Source organism: Alligator mississippiensis, chromosome 1, assembly GCF_030867095.1.
Source record: "Alligator mississippiensis isolate rAllMis1 chromosome 1, rAllMis1, whole genome shotgun sequence".
Taxonomy (NCBI): domain Eukaryota; kingdom Metazoa; phylum Chordata; order Crocodylia; family Alligatoridae; genus Alligator; species Alligator mississippiensis.
Window position 1 is genome coordinate 9005114 of NC_081824.1, and position 19546 is coordinate 9024659.

At 52.6% G+C, this 19546-nt stretch overlaps 1 protein-coding gene across 1 annotated transcript; it reads left to right on the forward strand.

Annotated features, from left to right (window-relative positions):
* The first annotated feature begins 456 nt into the window (after positions 1-456).
* MCM3 (minichromosome maintenance complex component 3) lies at positions 457-18771 on the forward strand. Its single transcript, XM_014599620.3, has 17 exons — positions 457-578; positions 2632-2744; positions 4517-4725; positions 4953-5083; positions 5922-6160; positions 6642-6750; positions 8034-8187; positions 8319-8450; positions 8827-9035; positions 10043-10217; positions 10700-10826; positions 12438-12588; positions 13022-13162; positions 13802-13899; positions 14620-14714; positions 16307-16382; positions 16949-18771. Exons 1-17 carry the CDS (start codon positions 498-500, stop codon positions 17145-17147), a joined length of 2439 nt encoding a protein of 812 aa, XP_014455106.1. The 5' UTR covers positions 457-497; the 3' UTR covers positions 17148-18771.
* The last annotated feature ends 775 nt before the right edge of the window (positions 18772-19546 follow it).

The following is a 19546-nucleotide window of genomic DNA, read 5'->3' on the forward strand; positions in this document are numbered from 1 at the left end:
CAGGGCTTGGGGTTTGGGAATTTGGCAGGAGGAAGTGGTATAGATGACCACCACTCCCCCGCTGCCAAATTTGCTGCTCCATGCGGAGCCCCACAAGCCAGATGCTATGCCTCCATGAATCCCTGCCCCAGGACGACCCATCCAGGGCCTGCTTCTCCCAGCATGCACCTTGCCAGGACCACAACTCCCAGCATGCAACACCCCGTCTCTGCGCAGCGTCCATTGAGCTTAATGGAGGATAGGGCGAAGACTACACATCCCACAATGCCCCTCGCTCCATCGTGTGGCCGAACCCTGCCCCAGCGACTTAACGTTCCGCGCGCGCTGATTGGCTGCAGCGCTGGAATGTTGGCTGCCCGGCCGGCTTTCTCTCCCATTGGCCGGTGGCTCCCGGGCTGGCCAATGGGAGCAGGCGGAACTTTGGCGTCTGGCGGGAAAATGTATCGAGTTTTGGCGCCAGGGGGCGGAGCCGGTCGCAGCGCGCGGGAAACGGCAGCATGGCGCTCCCCGCGGCCGGGCTGGAGGATGCGGAGCTGCGGGAGGCGCAGCGGGACTACCTGGATTTCCTGGATGATGAGGTGGGGAGCGTCTTTGCAGGGGTCCGCTTCGTTAATTACCACCTCTAAATTAATTCTTCCAGCCCCCAGCAAGACCTGGGCCCTCCTGATCACCCCCCTCTTGGCCCTGGCGACATTTGTGATCTCTGCCCAGGAAGGAGGCTCCTGTCGGGAGGACCCTGGAGTCTGCGGGGCCCCTTTCCTGTCCCTCCTCTCAGAGCAGAGTTGCACTGGGCAGTGTCCACAGGCTCCTTGGACTCATGACCTTACTCCCATCCCTGTTTTCTCTGTAGTTGACCCCCCCAAATTAATTGGTGGGCACCCAGTATCCCCCCTAATAATGTGGGGGCTAGCCACTGCTCTGGGGGAGTCAAATTCATGTTAACTGTTTGCATGACGTAGGCCTGTATCGCACTGGATGCTGGACGGGAGAGTGAACTGGGTCTGACCGGGGTTTTTGTCCCCCCCCCCCACACTCTTCCTTCCTCACTTGCAGCCTCCAGCATTTCCGGTCCAGGAAGGCCTGAGTCTGAGCCCCCCCACCCCACTAACCCCCCTGCCCAGGTCCCTTTGCTCCAAACGGGGGTCCGGTCCCTTTTTGAATCTGGTAAAACTCATCTCCTACATCTGGGGGCAACAAGTCCACGCTTGAGTTACATACGGGGTGAAAAGTAACTTCCTTTTTGTGGCTGCAAACTTGCTACTTTCATTTTGTGACCCCCCCCCCCCCCCCCCCCAGCTCTTGTATGGTGAGATAGCAAATCCCTATTGACTTTCTCTTCACCATTTAGTATTTTGTAAATCCCCCCCCTCCCCCCCCAAGCATCTCCTTTCTAAACTGAGCCTGGCTTCTTTAGTCTCTCCTCATATGAAAGCCCCTCCATGCCACTCATCAGTCATCCTTGTTGCCCGTTTCTGGGCTGTCTCTAGCTCTTCTATCACCTTTTTATGGTGAGGGTCCCAGAACTGGGCACGGTATTCAAGGTGTGGACACAGCATGGGTTTGTAAAGGGGTATAATAACACTTTTTATTTTGTTTGCAGTTTGTTCGCAATTTCCTTCCAGGCACCTCCTCAGTTGGCTGTCTCTTGTAACCTTTTTTTTTTGCCTGCAGATAGTCATAGATCTGCACTAAACATTTTTCTGTTGCAAAGACCTCAGCCTACAACAAGGCAGAGTGCTTTCAATGTTCTGTATTCCTCTTTGAGATCTCTTAAGTTTTGTATGTCATGAATCATGTTGGCAGATAATGTCAAGGGTGGATCTAGGATTTTGAAAAGGGGGTGCAGGTGGTGGTGTCATCCTGTATAACATCGCACACAATTTTCTCCAGGGAAAAAGAAACTTTATGAATATGCTCAGGGCCCAAGGCTGTATTATTCAGTTTAGCAAGAACAAATGTAACTGCATTGGAAGGAGTTAAAAACAGCCTGCAGGGCTGTGAAAGAAGGGCTCTGTTAGCAGGAGCAGCTCCACAATTGCAGAGCAAAGGGTAGCTTGGTTGGTGGACTATCAAGACCATTAAAAAAGAGGGTCGTTAACACCTGTGGAAGAAGAGTTTAGAAGAAATCAGGTAGAATATAATGAGCCATGAAATCAATTGGGTCCCTCAGCGCTGCTTGACTAGAAATGCTGCTGTCACTACCAGGCAGCTTGTTTTAAACCTTGGCTGGAGCAAGAAGAAAAAGTGGAGGACACTGCACCCCCCCTGGATGTGCCTCTGAACAGTGCTAAGCTTGTGTGGCACCCTTAAAAAAAGCACAAGGCGCACCCCATGGCGCTGCAGCACCGTGGTTGAGAATCATTGATCTAAGCTGAACACAACATTGCACTGCTTTAAGGGAGGAATGACACCAGCACAGTTGCATATAGTTAATCAACTAAGGATTTTGGGGGGTGCATATAGAGTATAGGGGAGGGAGTTGAGCGCGTGTTCATAATCCTGGCCCTTCCTAACCACCAGGGCATTTGGGGATTGGTGGCAGTTTGGGGCTGGCAAAACCACTGCAGGTTTCTGGAATCAAGCACATTGCCGTTTAAGCTGGACCACGCTCTCGCCTTGTGTCTTTTGCAGGAGGATCAGGGTGTTTATCAAGGCAAAGTCCGGGACATGATCAGCGACAACCAGTATCGGCTGATCGTCAGTGTCAACGACCTGCGGAGGAAGAATGAGAAGCGGGCCAGCCGGTACGTGTGGCCTGCAAAAAGGATCGGAGCATCCCTCCAACTGCACAGTGCTGTCCTCTGCATGTTGGGTTTAGAAGTGACATGGGGAAAGGCATCCCAAGTGCTATAGGATCATAGAAAAGGAGGGCTGGGAGGGACCTCAGGAGGTCATTGTGTCCAACTTCCTGCTCGAGGTAGGATCATCCCTATCTGACCCAGTCAAGTGTTTGTCGAACCTCTCCAGCATCCCAACAACTGGAGATATGCAGAGAGGAAGCTGGGAAATCTGTTGGCTCTCCTGGTAGAAAACTTTGCAGACAGGCCAAAGGGTTAAGCTGTTCTCCCTCCCTCTGTCCAAGGCTGTCTTTTCAGTGGCAAAAAAGGGTTGTCTTTGAAGGTGAGGTGCAACACGTGTGCTTCTTGTTTTCTGCACTTGCACTCAACTCATTTCAGGAAGCAGCGGGCCATGGTCGGTGAACTTTCCTGGGTAGCTCCGTCCAGCTCCCTTGTTAACCCCTGACCTCACTTCCCTCCCTGTTTTCTTTATTTGTCCCAAGAAATCAGCTGATGTGCCCATAATGACCTCCCTTTTTAAGGGGAGCTTATACTTTTCCTTGGTTAACTTAGACCCAAGATCTCCTTGGCACATCAGGTATGCCTTTCTTATGTACTTGCATCTCTCAGACAAGGAAGGAGGCTTTAGCCAGGTTGAACTCGCATGGCTGTGGGGCCATCTTCTCATCACTCCTCTGCTCACGTTTCCAGGTGCAGTTTCACTGGATGGCATCCACTGGTTCCTTACACTTGTTTGAACATCAGTGGGTGCTGGCCACTCGGTATCCCCACTCAGATCCCTTCTTAATAACCTCAAACCATCACTCTCATTCCTGTATTCTCTCTTGTTGTCCCCTGTAATTAGTTGTTATGCATCTAGTGGCCTCCCTGAGAGGGGCCTGTAGTTGTCTTAGCGGGCCTAGAGCCACTGTTCCCTATTACACAACAAATAAGCCTGTCTTTCTGTAAGCATCTGTTGGAGACTAGTTGCAGATTTTCTGTTGCAAGGGAGCAGGGAGCTATGTGTACCTTGTCTCCACTGGGATGGCACAACAAGAATGCTAAAGCGGGTTAATATGTTTAAAACAGATTGCTTTAGAGGCAGAGAGGTCTCAAGTGTCATTTAAAAGGCCACAGTCTCTCCAGTTCAGACTGCACTGCGTAGCTTAGCCAGCTTCTGCGCTCGGCTCTTGTGTAGCGGCAGAGCCCTTCCTTCTGTGGCTGGCAGTCTCCCCACTTCTGCCGAGGGTTGCAGAACGTGTATATGAATGCCTCCTTGCCTCCATCCAGGTGCTGGGTGCATTCAACTTCCAGTGCCCTTGACTGTGCATACACCTGGGGTGGGCAAAATGTTGGATCCAGACAGGCACGCAGCTGGGTGGGGATCCTGATCCGGCTTGTGGACTGGATTTTGCTTTCCCTCAGTGTACACCCTGGTGCCTTGGTTGTGGTGTCTGCTCTTTGACAGCAGAGGGGTATAGTAGTTGAGGCCAGGAGCTCCTGTGAGCCCTTTGATTCTCAATGGCAGGTTGCATCCTGTTCTCTTGCCTTGTCCCTGGTGTCCCAGAGGAAATGAAGGTTCAGGGTGTGGTGCATTTGTTTGCTCTGTTCTCCTGGCCTTTTTGCTCCATGAAGGTACTGGGACTTACTCCTGCCTAAAGGAGGTGCCTTCTTGCTGTGGCTGTGCTGGCCAGGTCCTCCTCTTCACAGCAGAAGTGACTGCTCTCCTCTTGCTGTAGGCTCCTGAATAACGCCTTTGAGGAGCTGCTCGCCTTCCAGCGGGCCCTGAAGGACTTTGTCGCCTCCATCGATGCCACCTATGCCAAGCAGTACGAGGAGTTCTACATTGGGCTCGAGGGCAGTTTTGGTGCCAAGCACGTGTCACCCCGGACGTTGACATCCTGTTTCCTCAGCTGCATTGTCTGTGTGGAGGGCATTGTCACCAAATGTGAGTGTTAGATGGAAATCGGGCCCCTGGAGCATGACATTTGGGTGTTGGGGATAGTTAGGTTGGTCCTTAGGGGTTAAATAAGCCATGGGGCAGACAGTGAGCAGAAATGTGCCCTGTTGGGGCATGACTTCCCAGCAGGAACCCCTGGGCTGGTGTGGGCAGACACGGTGTTTTCCCTCCTCACTTCTTTTCTGCCCTCTCTTTACCCCACACCCTGGCCACAGGCTCCCTGGTGCGCCCCAAGGTTGTCCGCAGTGTCCATTACTGCCCCGCCACCAAGAAGACCATCGAGCGGCGGTACACGGACATGACGTCGCTGGAGGCTTTCCCTTCCAGCTCCGTCTACCCCGTGAAGGTGAGTGCAGGGGAGGCAGCAGTGAATGCTGTCCCGCACATGGAGGCTGAGCAGCTTCTCTTGGAGATCTTGTAGAGGCTCATGCTTTAAGCATTTGAGTTCCTGCTTCTTCTTTCTTCCTTTTTTAGACCTTATGGGGCAGCTATAGTCCTATACACACCCCCCATAGTCCCTTATAGCCACTGGGTAGGGACTCATCTGACGTAACCCTGTTGTGTTAAAGTGGCAGCTGCCTATAGGGTCTGCTTTGTGGCAGAGGCATGAGCATCCCCTATTGTGGAGTCATACCCAACTGTTCTTCCTGCCACAGCTAGTGTGCAGGTACCTGAGGTAGGTTGCAGTTTGGTAGGTTGTGATTCACCCTAGCTACAGGATAAGTCGCCTGGGATGAGATCTGTGGTTATATTGCTGTGGGTACCTGAGCTAACCTGACTATTTGCTACAGTGCAGTGTAGACATCCTCTCCGATGGGATCCGGTGTTGCTCCAATTGCCCCAGGGGAGTGGAAGATGGCTGCTAGGAACAAACCCTTTCTTTTCCTCAAAGGTCTGTCGCATGAGACCTCTCTCCAAGTGGTCCATGGTTGCTTCTCTTTTCCATGAAGGCCTAGGTCAGGGCATGGAGAGATGCATTTGGGTAGCACAGACAAGGTGTCTAGGATGAGGAATATTGGGTGAATTCAGACGAGTCCCTGCCTCCAGCAGCTTCAGTGGAAAGGCCCTTTACCTTATCTCCCTGCCCTCCTTTCCCACTGCTGCTTCCCTTCTCTCCCTGCAAAATCCTCTTGTTCTGCTCTGGACAAAGGGGTCTCACTGCTGTTGTCTCGTCTCCTCTCCAGGATGAAGAAAACAACCCTTTGGAGACAGAGTTTGGCCTGTCTGTCTACAAGGACCATCAAACCATCACCATCCAGGAGATGCCTGAGAAGGCGCCGGCTGGGCAGCTGCCTCGCTCTGTGGACATCGTTCTGGATGATGACCTCGTGGACAAGGTGAAGCCAGGGGACCGGATCCAAGTTGTGGGGACGTACCGCTGCCTGCCAGGGAAGAAAGGGGGCTACACCTCGGGCACGTTCAGGTGGGTCTGTGCCTGTCCAGCCTCCCCCTGTTTCTATGGCTGCTTTCATCCTAAAAAGGGACCCAGCATTTAGAGGGAGAAACAATTCACTTGCCCCCGAGATGCAACCACTTCTGGGGTGGTGGGTTGGAGTGAAGCTGTGGTATAGAGTTGGCATTAAGCCAGGACCCTGATGGAAACCCCTAAATCTTGTGACTGGCTTCTCTCCTGGAAGGATTGCTTTGCGGGTTGCTATGTTCCCAATGGGCGTGAAGGGTAATACAAACTCTGAAGAGCAGTTTCGTGGTTCAGTTAGCTGAGCTGATGGGAGGGTGTAGGGATAAGGTTTGTCCCAGGCTCACCAAGACTCCTCCACGTGGAGAACTCGTGACGCTTGTGGAAGGAGCCCTGGGCTACTACTGGGGGCTGTAGGGCAAAGTCTGAAGGGTTACCGATGGGCTACGCCTTTTTTATAAGTGAAATGACCAAACTCCTTCTCCAGGACCATCCTGATTGCCTGCCATGTAAAGCAGATGAGCAAGGAAGTTCGGCCTCTCTACTCTGCTACCGACGTGGCCAAGATCAAGAGATTTAGCAAGAGTCGCTCAAAGGTATGAAGTTTGTCTTCAGATATGCTCTTGAGAGAGACCTAGAGGCAGAGAGATGTTTTAAAGCAGCTTCCAGTTTCTAATGGCTCTAACTTCAACTTCTGCCTCCTACATTGTGGGGGGGGGGAAAACTTCCCCAGCCTGATCGGTGATGCTGTATCTTTTTTTGCAAATCCCATGAGCCAGTCTTAAATGAGTCCCTTGCTTCTCATGGATGCTTAGCATGGACACCTTCCTGTCTAGTCAGCAGTGTCTCATGCGTGCATTGTTTAAGCTGCAGGAGTCTTCTATAAGGGATGTGCTGACACTACCGTAAGGGAGGAGGTGGTGATTTTAATCTCTTAGGACTAGCACTGGGATCTGGTCTTGCACCTGAAAACTTTAGCACTGCTAAATTAATTCAGGTCTGTGTGGGAAGAATTCTCCACTGAGAATAGATGTCTGGGGCTATCTGCAAACACACCCAGCATCCACGTCAGGTTCTCGGTTTAAACAATGTTCCTGTGCTAGGGAGGGGGTAGCAGGGACTGGGTCACAGGCGGGTTCTCCACCCCCCACTTGATTTGGGCTGGTCACGATCTGCCATGTGGGGATCTGCCCTGGCCCCGTGCTGTCACTGCCCTATGATCCTGGCCCCAGCTCCACTTGCCTGTCCCATGGAAACCCTGCTTGCCTGCCTGCTCCGCCTGGTGCCCCCGGTAGTGGGTGCAGACAGGATGGGTCCAGCGGTGGTGGTGACACTGGCAGTGGCAGCAGGAAGGAGCCACCGCTGCTGCAAAGTGGAGTCCAGCTGGTGTGTGCCCACAGCCCCCTGTGCCCTTGGCGGCAGGACCAGCTGCACATACCATGGTTTGGGCTGGCTCCCTGCGCCTGAGCTGAATGGGGCTGAGGGATCCACTGCAGGCCAGATAAAATCCCTTGGTGAGCTGGATCTGGTCCATGGGCTGTTTTGCACACCCCTGGCTTAGTCCCATGTTGAAAACGATTCCCATTTGTTGTTTTTGGAGGGAGGTGTGGTTTAAAAGACAGGTCCTCTTCTCTTGTATCGCTGATGTTGAATACTCCACTCTTCCGCTTCTCAGCTGTTGTCCCCAATGGCTGGAGTTCAGGGAATCGAACCTGTTGAGTCTTTTCTTGATTTGGTCCCAGCTGCAAAGGGAAATGGGCTGGACATGTTACCAGTTAAAGTCCCCTCCTTTCCTGCCTAACAGAGCCTGAGCTGCTTGATCTCCCCTTCTCGCTGTCGGGGGTTTCTTATTTTTGTACCCTCCCTTCTTCTGTCTTAGGACATCTTTGACCAGCTCTCAAAGTCTCTGGCACCCAGTATCCACGGGCATGAGTACATCAAGAAGGCGATTCTGTGCATGCTGCTTGGCGGGGTGGAGAAAGTGCTGGATAACGGGACTCGCATCAGAGGAGACATTAATGTCCTCCTGATAGGTACGGCTGGGGGAATTGGCTTTCAGACTCCCAGAGTGGCACTGGGATCCTATGATGATGATTTTAGGTTTGCTTGAGCTTCAAAGTAGGTGTGATTGACCACACCGTGATCACGGCTTTGTCCCTTCCAGGAGACCCGTCAGTCGCTAAATCTCAGCTCCTGCGGTACGTGCTCTCCACAGCTCCCCGGGCCATCGCCACGACTGGCAGGGGCTCCTCCGGGGTGGGTCTGACTGCAGCCGTCACCACAGACCAGGAGACTGGTAAGGGGCAGGCTGGATCCTGTCCGGGGGGATGTGCTTAGGGGTGCAGTAGCAATGGGAGGGTTTCTGTAGTCTTTGCCTGGATAGCATCCTCCCTTGCTTGCTGGGAAGCTGATTATACTTCTTCCTCCCATCCCCCAGGTTCAGTTTTGAAGGTTTGTCCTGCTTGTGTCTTGCTTACTTCTTGCCCCTGGCTGCCTCCCTCGCTGAGGAGAGCTAGGCAGAAGGGGTCTGAAGTCAGGACTGTGTCAGTCCATGATCAGTTGGGGCTGAAGGGGGTGGCTGCACCCATAGGGAGAAGAGGGAGCTTGCTGGAGCCTGCAGGGGAGGGTTTGGGGACATTGGCTGGGTGTCACCGCAGATGTCTTTCCATCAGGGGAGCGCCGCCTGGAAGCAGGTGCCATGGTCCTGGCTGACCGGGGCGTGGTTTGCATCGATGAGTTTGACAAGATGTCCGACATCGACCGCACGGCCATCCACGAAGTGATGGAGCAGGGCCGCGTGACCATCGCCAAAGCCGGCATCCACGCCCGGCTCAACGCGCGCTGCAGTGTGCTGGCCGCGGCCAACCCCGTGTACGGCAGGGTGAGTGGGGTGAAGGCTGATTGTCCACGGGGGCTGCCTGAACTGCCTTGTTGCCAAGAGCTGGAGATCAGGAAGGAAGCATGTGAAGCCAAATAGGGTCCAGTTCTCATCCTCCTTTCCAGGGGACTCCTTTATCTCATCTCCTCTGGGACTGGAATAGTGGGCTGGCCAGGAGACCCTGGGGGAAACTCCAGGCAGTGCAAACTTCCAGTTCAAATAAGAGGCTGGGGGGAGTCAGGGTTGGAAGAGACCCCCAGGTCATTTGGGCCAAATCTCTGAAGTGTCGACATCATGAGTCTGTCCTAAAGTCGAAGCTGGGCTCGTGCTCTGTCTAGTGCAGCCCTGTCTTGAAGCTGATGAGTTGGAAGTGGAACAAAGCAGGTGCCTGGGGGCCCCGTGATAGTGGGGCCAACTCTGGTCCCTGGCCACTTCATGCCTGGGGACAAAGTTCCTCTGTTTGGCGCCCACCAAATCTTTCAGCCTCTTCAGGGAGGGATGGCTGCTGTCAAGACCTGGCTCAGTGCTCCCCTCTGCTTCCCTAGCTTTAAATCTTTGACCCACATCCTTTCCCAGTTTTTTCTTTCGCTCTCCTGGGCATTTAGTTTTAGCCCCAGACTTGATTCATTCCCTTCCCAGTGTTGGGGATAGTTTTGAGCACCCGGCTTGCAGCTGGCTATGGAGAAGGCCGTGTATGAAATGACCTGCTAAGCTGGCTTGTTTACTTTTCATTCCATCCAGGAAGAGCACTCGCCAACTGCTGCAGCGTCCTTAGCCTGACGAAGGGTTTTTGAACCCGACAGCTTGCTTAATAACTGTTCTCCAACCATTTAGGTTGGTCTAATAAAAGATATCAAATTCACCCAAGGAACCTTGTCTGCTAAGCTGGGGCATTACTGCCCTTAACTGCCCCCTTCCCTCCCATCTCCAGCTGTGCTGGGGTCTCCTTGCCGCTCTGAAAGCTGATGGTTGCGGCATTACCTTTAACAACTCGCTCCCCTTACTCGCAGTACGATCAGTACAAGACCCCCATGGAGAACATCGGCCTTCAGGACTCCTTGCTGTCTCGATTTGACCTGCTCTTCATTGTCCTGGATCAGATGGATCCAGAGCAGGATCGGGAGATCTCGGACCACGTCCTGCGCATGCATCGGTACCGGGGCCCCAATGAGCAGGATGGGGATGGTGAGTTCAGATTTCCCTCTGAAAGCCCCATGCATTGTCTGAAAAGTTGGTGCTTCTTCATTACCCGTGAGCTGGGACTCCTCTCCAGCATCCCCTACCCCCGCACACTCCAGTAGGCTTTTTGCTGCGCGGTGCCACAGCCCTGCCTGCTTGTCCTCTCCAGGCCTGGGGGCTGCAGCGGGGGAGCTGGACTTCCTGCATGGCCGTCATTGCCATTGAGGACTGCCATCAAACAGGCCTCTCTGGGAAGGAGATTCCCCTGCTATTTGGCCTAATAATTATGGACTTATCCCATATTTCCTACCCCCATTCCCAGCCTGCAGTGTCTTACTTCAGTGCCAGCTAATTTCAGGGCTTAGCCAAGCTGTAGGTATAGTTGTTTCTAAGGTTCCCTTATGAGCCTGTCCCTTGAGGGTTCAGACGAAGGGTGCGGAAATGCTGCTGTCCCCAATCCCAGCTAAACTCATGCCTTCTACCTGCAGCCATGCCCCTGGGCAGCGCCGTGGAGATCCTGGCCACAGAAGACCCCGATTTCGTTCAGGAGGAGGAGCAGGAGCTGCAGGTGTATGAAAAACATGACAACCTTCTGCACGGGCCCAACCGGCGCAAGTGAGTGTCCTTCTGTGGCGTGGTTGAGTCCACTGCCCGTGGAGAGGGCCTGCCCCTGTGCCTCCAGATCCCAGGGGTTTAGGATCATAGCAAAGCAGGGCTGGAAGGGACTTTGCAAGGCTGTCTTGCCTGGCCCCTGCTCACGGCAGGACCATACCTGAATAAACCGTCCCAGTCCAGTATCAGACTAACCTCTTAATGTCCAGGGATGGTGATTCCTCAGCTTCTCTGGGCAGCCTGTTCAATGCTTGAGCACCCGGAGAGTCAGAAAGTTCCTCCTAATCTTCAAGCCACTGCTCCTAGTCTTATCCCCTACAGGCACAGAGAAAAACCCATCTCCATCCTCTCCGTAATCACCTTTTGGGTAGAACGATAGAAAGTGAGGGGTGGCAGGGACCTCAGGAGGTCACATCTAGTCGAACCCCCTGCTCAGAGCAGGACCATCCCCAACTACATCATCCCAGCCAAGGCTTTGTCTACCCGGGTCTTAAAAACCTCCAAGGATGGAGACTCCACCACCTCTCTGGGTAACCCATTCCAGTGTTTTATTATCCTCCTAGTAAGAAAATTTTTCCTATTATCTAACCTAAACTTCCCTTGCTGCAAGTTGAGAACATTGCTCCTTGTTCTGTTGTCTGCCCCCACTGAGGACAGTCCAGCGCCATGTCTTTTGGAGCCACCCTGCTATTAAATCCCCTCTTGGCCTTTTCTTCTCTAAACTAAATAAGCCCAGTTTCCTCAGCCTTTTCTCAGAAGTCATGTGCTCCAGCCCTGAACCACTTTGGTTGCCCTCCGCTGGACTGTGTCCAACTTGACCACATCCTTTCTGTAGTGGGGGGCCCAAAACATGATGCAGGACGCCAGATGTGGCCTCACCAGTGCTCAATAGAGGGGAATAATCACTTCCCTTGAGCTCCTGGCAACACTCCTACCAATGCAGCCCAGGATGCCATTAGCTTTCTTGGCAGCAAGGGCACACTGCTGGCTCATATTCATTTTATTGTTCCCTGTCACCCCCAGGTCCTTTTCTGCAGAGCTGCTGCCCAGCCAGTCAGCCCCAGCCTGTACTGGTACATGGGATTGTTTTGTCTTAAGTGCAGGACTTTGCACCTGTCCTTGTTGAACCTCATGAGATTCCTTTTGACCCGATCCTCCAATTTGTCTCCGTCTCTCTGAATCCTAGCCCTACCCCTGAGCATATTTGTTACTCCCCCCACCCCCTTGGTGTCATCTTCAAACTCGCTGAGGGTGCAATCCATCCCATCTTCCAGCTTGTTAATGAAGATATTGAACTTTCCAATCTGTCCATATCCTTGAAGTGCGAGGCCCAAAATTGTACTGTACAATACTGCATTGCTGAGCAGCATGGAAGAACGACTTCTCTTGCCACCTCTGGGGTGCTATGCTGCTGCCCTGGTGCCCCAACCTGTAGCACAGGCTACAGGGAAGTATCTCTGCCGAATGTCGTGTGTGTTCAAAATACGCAGCCTTGAGAGCATGTGTCCCTTTTCTGGGGGTCCCTTTCACGTAAACAGCAGGTGAGAAAAGGGCTGTGTGAAGCTTCCCGTGTGCTCGCTCCTCACGTGACATGGGTGTGCGTGTCCCCGGCAGAGAGAAGATCGTCAGCATGGAGTTCATGCGGAAGTACATCCATGTGGCCAAGATCATCAAGCCCGTTCTGACTGAAGAGTCAGCCAGCTACATCGCAGAGGAGTACTCCCGCCTCCGCAGCCAGGACCAGATCAACTCCGATGTGGCCAGGGTGAGCGATCCAGGCAGTGCCCTCGAGCTGAGGCTTGGCTGGCGGTGCAGTCCCCTGCTGCTCTCGGGGCGCTGCAGAGTTTTGAGCTGCCCACGCTCTGCCCCTGAATTGTGGCCTGGGGTCTGCTAGGATCCCAGAAAAGCTCATTGCAAGGCTGAGTCTTCGGGCTGGGTTGTTGCCCTTTTTCTGAAAGCAAATGGTCAGCCTTGAGCCACAGCTTTCATTGCTTTAGCCTGCTGGATGCTGAGGCTGTAGCACTTGTTACACCTGAGGCTGGAGCCCCACCTCATGGGCCAAACATGTTCCCTACCCTGGTTTTCTGGCTGGCCCTGCCTGCCACTTGCCTCGGTCCTGCCTTTCCCAGTCCATCCAACACGTTTCACAACCGATGAAGTTGTGTGACCCCTTCCTCTCCACATCTGTCCTTCCTCAGACCTCTCCGGTCACGGCCCGGACGCTGGAGACGCTCATCCGGCTCTCCACAGCCCACGCCAAGGCCCGCATGAGCAAGACCATTGATCTGCAGGACGCCGAAGCAGCTGTGGAGCTGGTGCAGTTTGCCTACTTCAAGAAGGTGAGAGTGCGTCGAGGGAGGGCTGCCTTGCCCTTCAGTGGGCTCTTGGGGCCAAAGCCTTATACTGAAGGGGCACCGTTACATTGGGACTTGGAGGAGCTGGGTGCTCTCTGCATCTGCTTCTGGCTCTCGCTGGAGAGGGTGGGAGAGCCTCCCTCTGAACCCAGCTGTGACGTGCTCCTGGCTGCGATTGCTCGTGGCAGCTGTGACTTGGGGCAGGAGAGGTTTAGGGGCTTGGCTTGCCACCTTGAAGCTAATAGACTATTCTGCATCTTTGCTGTGTTTGGAGCTGGCACCAGGCCCTTAAAAGTCAGGAGCACAGTGGTTTTGGGATGCAAGAAGTTGGGCTTCTGGGTTCCCTCTCTGGTGATGCTGCTTTTGGGCAGGTGACTCCTCTGTGCTGTAATTCCCCGTGGTCAAATGCAGGGAATAGTGGCATGGCTTGGTGTTGAGCCTACACTGGACAGAAAGCACGTGGAGGTGCCGAAACCATCTCCTGTTGTATAAAATATTGCGTACCATCACCAATGCTGTTCCAGTGTGCCTGCTGCTCTGGCTGCTTTGAGTGACTATATCACCAGTCTGGTGTCAGTGCTGGCTTTGACCTGCTCGTGTCGGGCCGTCCGTTTTCCTCTGCAGGTGCTAGAGAAGGAGAAGAAGCGCAAGAAGCAGCAGGATGATGACACGGAGAGAGATGAGGAGGAGGAGGTGGAGGCAGCGGAGAGAAAGAAAAAGAGGTGGGTGGAGGGGTGTGTGTAAATCTGGATGGCACAGTTGGTGCCATTGACCAAACTGCTCCAGGAATGGATTTCCCAGCAATGATCAGCCTGGGCTGAGCAAAGGTTTGTGCCTTACAGTCATAGACAATGAGGGTTGGAAGGGAGCTCAGGAAGTTGCATAGTCCAACCCCCTGCTCGAAGCAGGACCAGCCCCAACCAGATCATCCCAGCCAAGGCTTCATTTAGCCAGGTCTTAAAAACCTTCAAGGATGGAGAATCTCTCTGGGTAACCTGTTGCAAAGCTTCACTACCCTCCTAATGAGTGAGTTTTTCCTAATATCTAACCTCAACTTCCCTTGCTGCAACTGGAGCCCATTGCTCCTTGTTCTGTCATCTGCCACCCCTGAGAACAGTCCCGCTCCATCCTCTTTTGAACCCCCTTTCAGGTAGTCAAAGGCACGAAGGCATTTCAGCAGTCTGCAAGATAGTGTGGCTGTGGCTAGTGTCAGGACCACATGTGCAGCCTGCCGGTGCCTCTGGGATGCTGTGTGCCATGCTGCGGGTTGCCCCTGCCGTGTTGGATACTAGCATGTGGTCCCATGAATGATGGGAGAGTAGCCCCTCACTGCCTAGTGGTCTCCTTGTACCACGGTTAGGAGAGTACCATGCATTTCTTCAAGGGCAGGAGGTGTTGCCTTGCGTAGCAGGCATAGGAGTGACCTTTTCTTTACCCGGCAGGAGGAGGAAGTCGGCCTCTCAGGACCAGGATGGCAAGGAAGGAGATTCTTATGACCCCTATGACTTCAGCGAGGCAGAAGAGGAGATGCCAGAAGGTGAGTGTTTTCTGGGATGTCGCACTGGGTTGTGTGCAGTCAGGTCTGGGATCCAGGTGCAGATGGGTGTTGGGAGCAGGTTCCAGGGACAAGTGGGGTCAGAAAGGCAGGAGCTCAGCCTAGGGACAAGGCAGAGTCGGGAAGCTGGGGAATCAGGCAGAGAGTGGAGCTGAAGCAAATTGGGGCGAGAAGCCAGGAGATTGAGCAGAGAGCCTAGCTAGAGCACAAGCTGGAGGGCACAGTGAGGCAGTCTGGGACCAGGTTGAGCCCTGTTGCCCAGACCTTTCCTGCTCCTGGGCAGGGAGAAGTGGAGGTCAACTGAGTCCAATGGGCCCTCTGGGGATGGGGGTGGGCAGAGGGCTAGGCCCTAAGCGGGGCTTCGGGACAGTGTGGGTGGTGAGCTGCCGGGTGGCAGCCCAGGAGGAGCAGCCACGCTGGCCAGGCTGAAGCCCTGGGTTCAGAGTTGCATGTCCATATGTCCCAGACTGATTCCCAGCTATGGGCACTGGGGCTTAGATGCAACTTGGAAGCATACTGGGCAGACTATACAAGGGGCTTCCATTTAACAGTATCTGCTGGGCTTTGTCCCAGCCAGTCAATGAGCTGACACGGTGTTGCAACCCTGCAAGGTGGCAGTGAGGCATTTTAGAGGGCACACTCATGCCACAAGGCTGCTGTAGGTTTTTCCTCCAGAGTATACTAGCTGTAATGGGTGCCCCCACCTCTGCTTGTGATGCTGCTCTGAGACAGCTGTTCAGTTAACGTCCGACTGGTGCCATTTTATATACTCGTGTAGTGCTATGAATCCAAGTGGGGCTTTGTAAAGGCCATGTCTCCAAGCATTGTGAATGACTGACAGCACTACATCCATCATGGTGTTTTCATGGGCGGTAGGGAGGGTGAGATCAAATGGGCAATGGGACAGTTCTCAGCATTGGGGGCACCTGATTGAAGATGTCCGTACAACCTAGCTTGGACAGAGCACTGGGGTGATACCCCAGAGTATCCAGAGGTAGCAGTGTCTTCATGCCCTTGCTTCTCCAAAATGCATGATAACAGAGCTGGCACTAAATAAATACAGTGAGGGATGCTGCTGTAGTCCTCCCATGCTGAGGGCATCCTTCCTTTTATGCCTCTTTGCTCATAGATTTTAATGATTAGCATGGCTATTATGAGAGCAAAGGATGTGGTAGATTTGCATGTTATAGTTTAATTCAAATAGACTTGATATGGCACAAGCTTTCATGACCTAAAGCTCACTTGCTTTATCAGATGCTGTGAGAGGACCATCCAGGGTCCTTATGGCAGCATTCAGGGTGCTATTATTCTCCTGTGCAAACAGTTAACCTGTAATGTGAATTACAGCCCACTCTGTAAATGCTCCCAAAGGGATAACTTTCTTTTTCTGGGACAGTGTCTGGCACCTGTGACCTGCTGGGTGCTGTACAGGCGCAGGCTAAGATGTAACCCGGACCCTGGATTGCAGCAGTGTGCTTTACCACCCTTTGCATGCACACAGATGTTTGAGGGGATTGAGTGTAATTCTTCACTGCTGGCCGGTTAAATCTCTTCTCTTTATTCTCTGCTTCCAGTCCAGGCACATACTCCTAAGACTCCAGAAGCTGCGGAGACTGGAGGGGCTACAAAGCCTGAGCTGACTGAGTCAAGGTGCGTGGCAGGCTAAAGAAGCAGTGGGTGGGTTCGCCCCATTATGGGTGTGTGCATTTTAGATGCACTTTCCACAGGCATCCGTCCAAGAGCTTGCATGCCTTTCCTGGGCACTGGGTCTTGTCTGTGTAGGAGTTTGATCCTTAGTACAGCCCGTAACTCCATCTTAGGTTACAGTCTGCTTCAGGTTTTGTAAACTAATCCGGGTCAGCCTGTGTTAGCACTTGAATGGGAGACTCATCATGAATGCCCAGGAAGTGACGATGGTCTTATGTTTGCATGGAGGGGTGGGGCAGCGCGAATTTTTTTTGGAGAGCATCAGTGGATGGCATGACTTTGGGACGTAACCCCCTTAAGGTGTAGGAAACGTTGCACTGTGGTATAACCCCCTTCCATAAAGCTAATAGCAGTCAGTGACACCAGTCTTTGGTTTCTTTAGTGGGGTGAGGCTTGGTCTGGGGAAGACCACGTAGCTGGGTGTTAAATTTTGAGCTGGTGCTGCAGGGAAAGAGAGTGTCTTATGTTTTAGCTCTTGATTCTAGCAGACCTTTCTTTTGCTCGCTTAGGCTGAAGGCATTCAAGGCAGCCCTCCTGGAAGTGTTCAAAGCTTCTCACGCGCAGTCAGTAGGTCTGAAGGCCCTGATGAAGTCCATCAACCAGGACAATCCTGAACCGTTTTCATCCACTGAAGTCAAGGTGGCACTGGGACGCATGCAAGATGACAACCAGATCATGTTGTCGGATGACATTGTCTTCTTGATCTGATCTTCTGGATAGGAGAATCCAAGTTCTCATGAACATCTGACTTCTGTAATAATCCTCAGACTCATTTTGAACTTTTCTGCCACTTTCTTTAGCCCAAGCTCCAGCTGGAGAATACCAGCAGTTGTTCTGTACCTTCTAGTGGAGCCTGGGAAGGATTATATAGTTGACTTCAAACGGCCTGGGCTAACAAAGCCTCTTTTGGTGGCATTGATTCCAAAAGAATTAGACTATTGTTTTTATTTTTGTAAGCAGCTAAAAGCCTTTATGTGCGCATCCCTAGTCTTCTAAATGAGTGTTTAGTGCACTTGAAAGCTTCAGCTGCTCCTCAGCAAAGTTGATTTGGGTCCCGCACCTTAGCTTTTGGGGATACAAGTTGTTGCCATTGTAGCCTAACACCCTTACAGAGTAGAAATGTCTTGTTTAGGTAAAATCTTTCAACTCTGCTGCTATTATTTGGAGTGTATCCATGTCTGAAGTCTGGATCTTTCTTTCAAAATAGCAGTGAATAAATTCACCAGTGGGTGGTGATGGTTTTTAACTTTAAGTAAAGCATAGATTTATCAGTTAGATTATTGAAGTGCCAGAAAGGATGCTGTCAGAGTGACTGGGGGTCCCATGATCTCTGACTCTTAACTGAAGTGGCTTAGTTTCCAAGTTTAGATTATTGGTCCTTTCTTCTGACTCCCTGTGCTACAAAGTCAGCATCAGCTGTTCCAGCAATTAGATTTCGGCTGCCAATTTTGTGGTGGTGCCTAAAGCCTAAATAGAGGCTGGTGTGATTTGGCAGGCAGGATTCAAATATCCTCTTGCTATGCAGCATTTGACTCTGCAGCAACTCAAATAGACCCATGACAAGTGAGTCTTGCAGTCCAGGCTGGAAGTTGAAAGCCAAGTGGAAAGGCAGGGACCTGAAAAGGTCAGGAGCTGCCGAGCTGATGATGGGCTTCAAAACCGGGGTTCTGCACATCTGGAAATGTTAAGGCTGCAGAAATACTAAAATTCCATAAATTTTTGTTCCATGCCTTTTTGTCCCGAATCTCCTGTGTGTGCTACGGTAGGCTCTGCCTGTACGAGAAGTAGAACAAAACTTGTGCCCAATTGAAAGCCTTTACTAATACTAGAGATTGAAGGTAACCCTTTCAAACAAATGGGGGGGAAGCATCCCACTCCCATTGGAGGCTAGCTGGATTTAGTCTCCTAAATCACTTGACTTGTGGAGAAACTTGACCCAGAAGACTTGCAAGCCCTGCCAACAGTTGGTGCAAACTCCTCTGCAAGCATTTTTAAAGCATGCATGTCTGAGCAACGACTTGTAAGACTCTCTGTGCTGGGGTTTCTGGGAAACTGCATCAGCTGCCCATAAGAGGATTGTCTGTGCTTTCAAAACTCTGCAAATGTACCTGGCCAGTACTCTGTTTTTAAATGGAGCAAATTACTCATGGTATGGGAGCTGCCTATGGGCAGAGAGGCTGCCCTTCGTGAAGGGCTCTGAAGGTGCCTGTTGCATGTGGTCCTTGGGTTTCACTGTGTGTGTTTTTTGCTTTGTGGTGATCTCTTCCATCCCATGTTCTGTCCCAGCAATGCCATAAACACCTACTCAACTAAATAAAGTTTGTCAACATCATGTCTGGTGTCTTATATTTGCAGGCGATGTGTGGACTACGGCATTACCTAGCTGCGGCCATGTTTGGCTAGGTAAAAAGGTCTGCATGTATGTGTGGAGCCCTGAAGATGCAAACTGGTGCCCTTTTTATAGGGACGACGTACACCAGCAGGGGAAACCTTTCTCCCAGGTGTGCCATGAGTAGGGACCTGCCAAATGCAGGATTTTGTGGAAATCGTGTAATGGGCGGTCTCCCGTGAAATAGCTGGTTCCCTGTGGAAAAACAAAGCTGGCAAAAAGTGTCTCCTAGAAGGGTCAGGGGAGGGGGAAGGGAGCAAAGAGAGGTGGGGGGGAAAAAAAGAGGGGCAAACTATCTGTGGGGGAAGGAGGAGGCAATTTCCTATCTCTGCTTCCCCCCTCCCCTTCTGGAGACAGAGAAAAGCCTGCCAAAAGTCCCCTTGGAGGGGGTGTGGGGGAGGGAGAGTGCCCCTGCCTTGGGGCTGCCTGGTTGCTAATTCCTGGGAGCCTGCTGGAGGGGAGGAAGGTGAGGGGTGTGTGTCTGGGCAGTACGGTTCACGCTGCCCCCGTGGTGCTCTGCATGGGGCCGAGCCCTGCTCGCTCATGCCAGAGCAATCAGCACCACGCTCCCACCAGTGCCTGCAGCCCGGCTGGGCACTGCTCTGTGCCTCCTGCCTCCAGTTCTAGGGTCTGGAGCTGGCCCCCTGTGTGCCTGCTGGGAGTGGTGTGGGGCGGTGTAGCAGGAGCAAGAGGAGGAGCTGTGCTGGAGGCAGGGGTG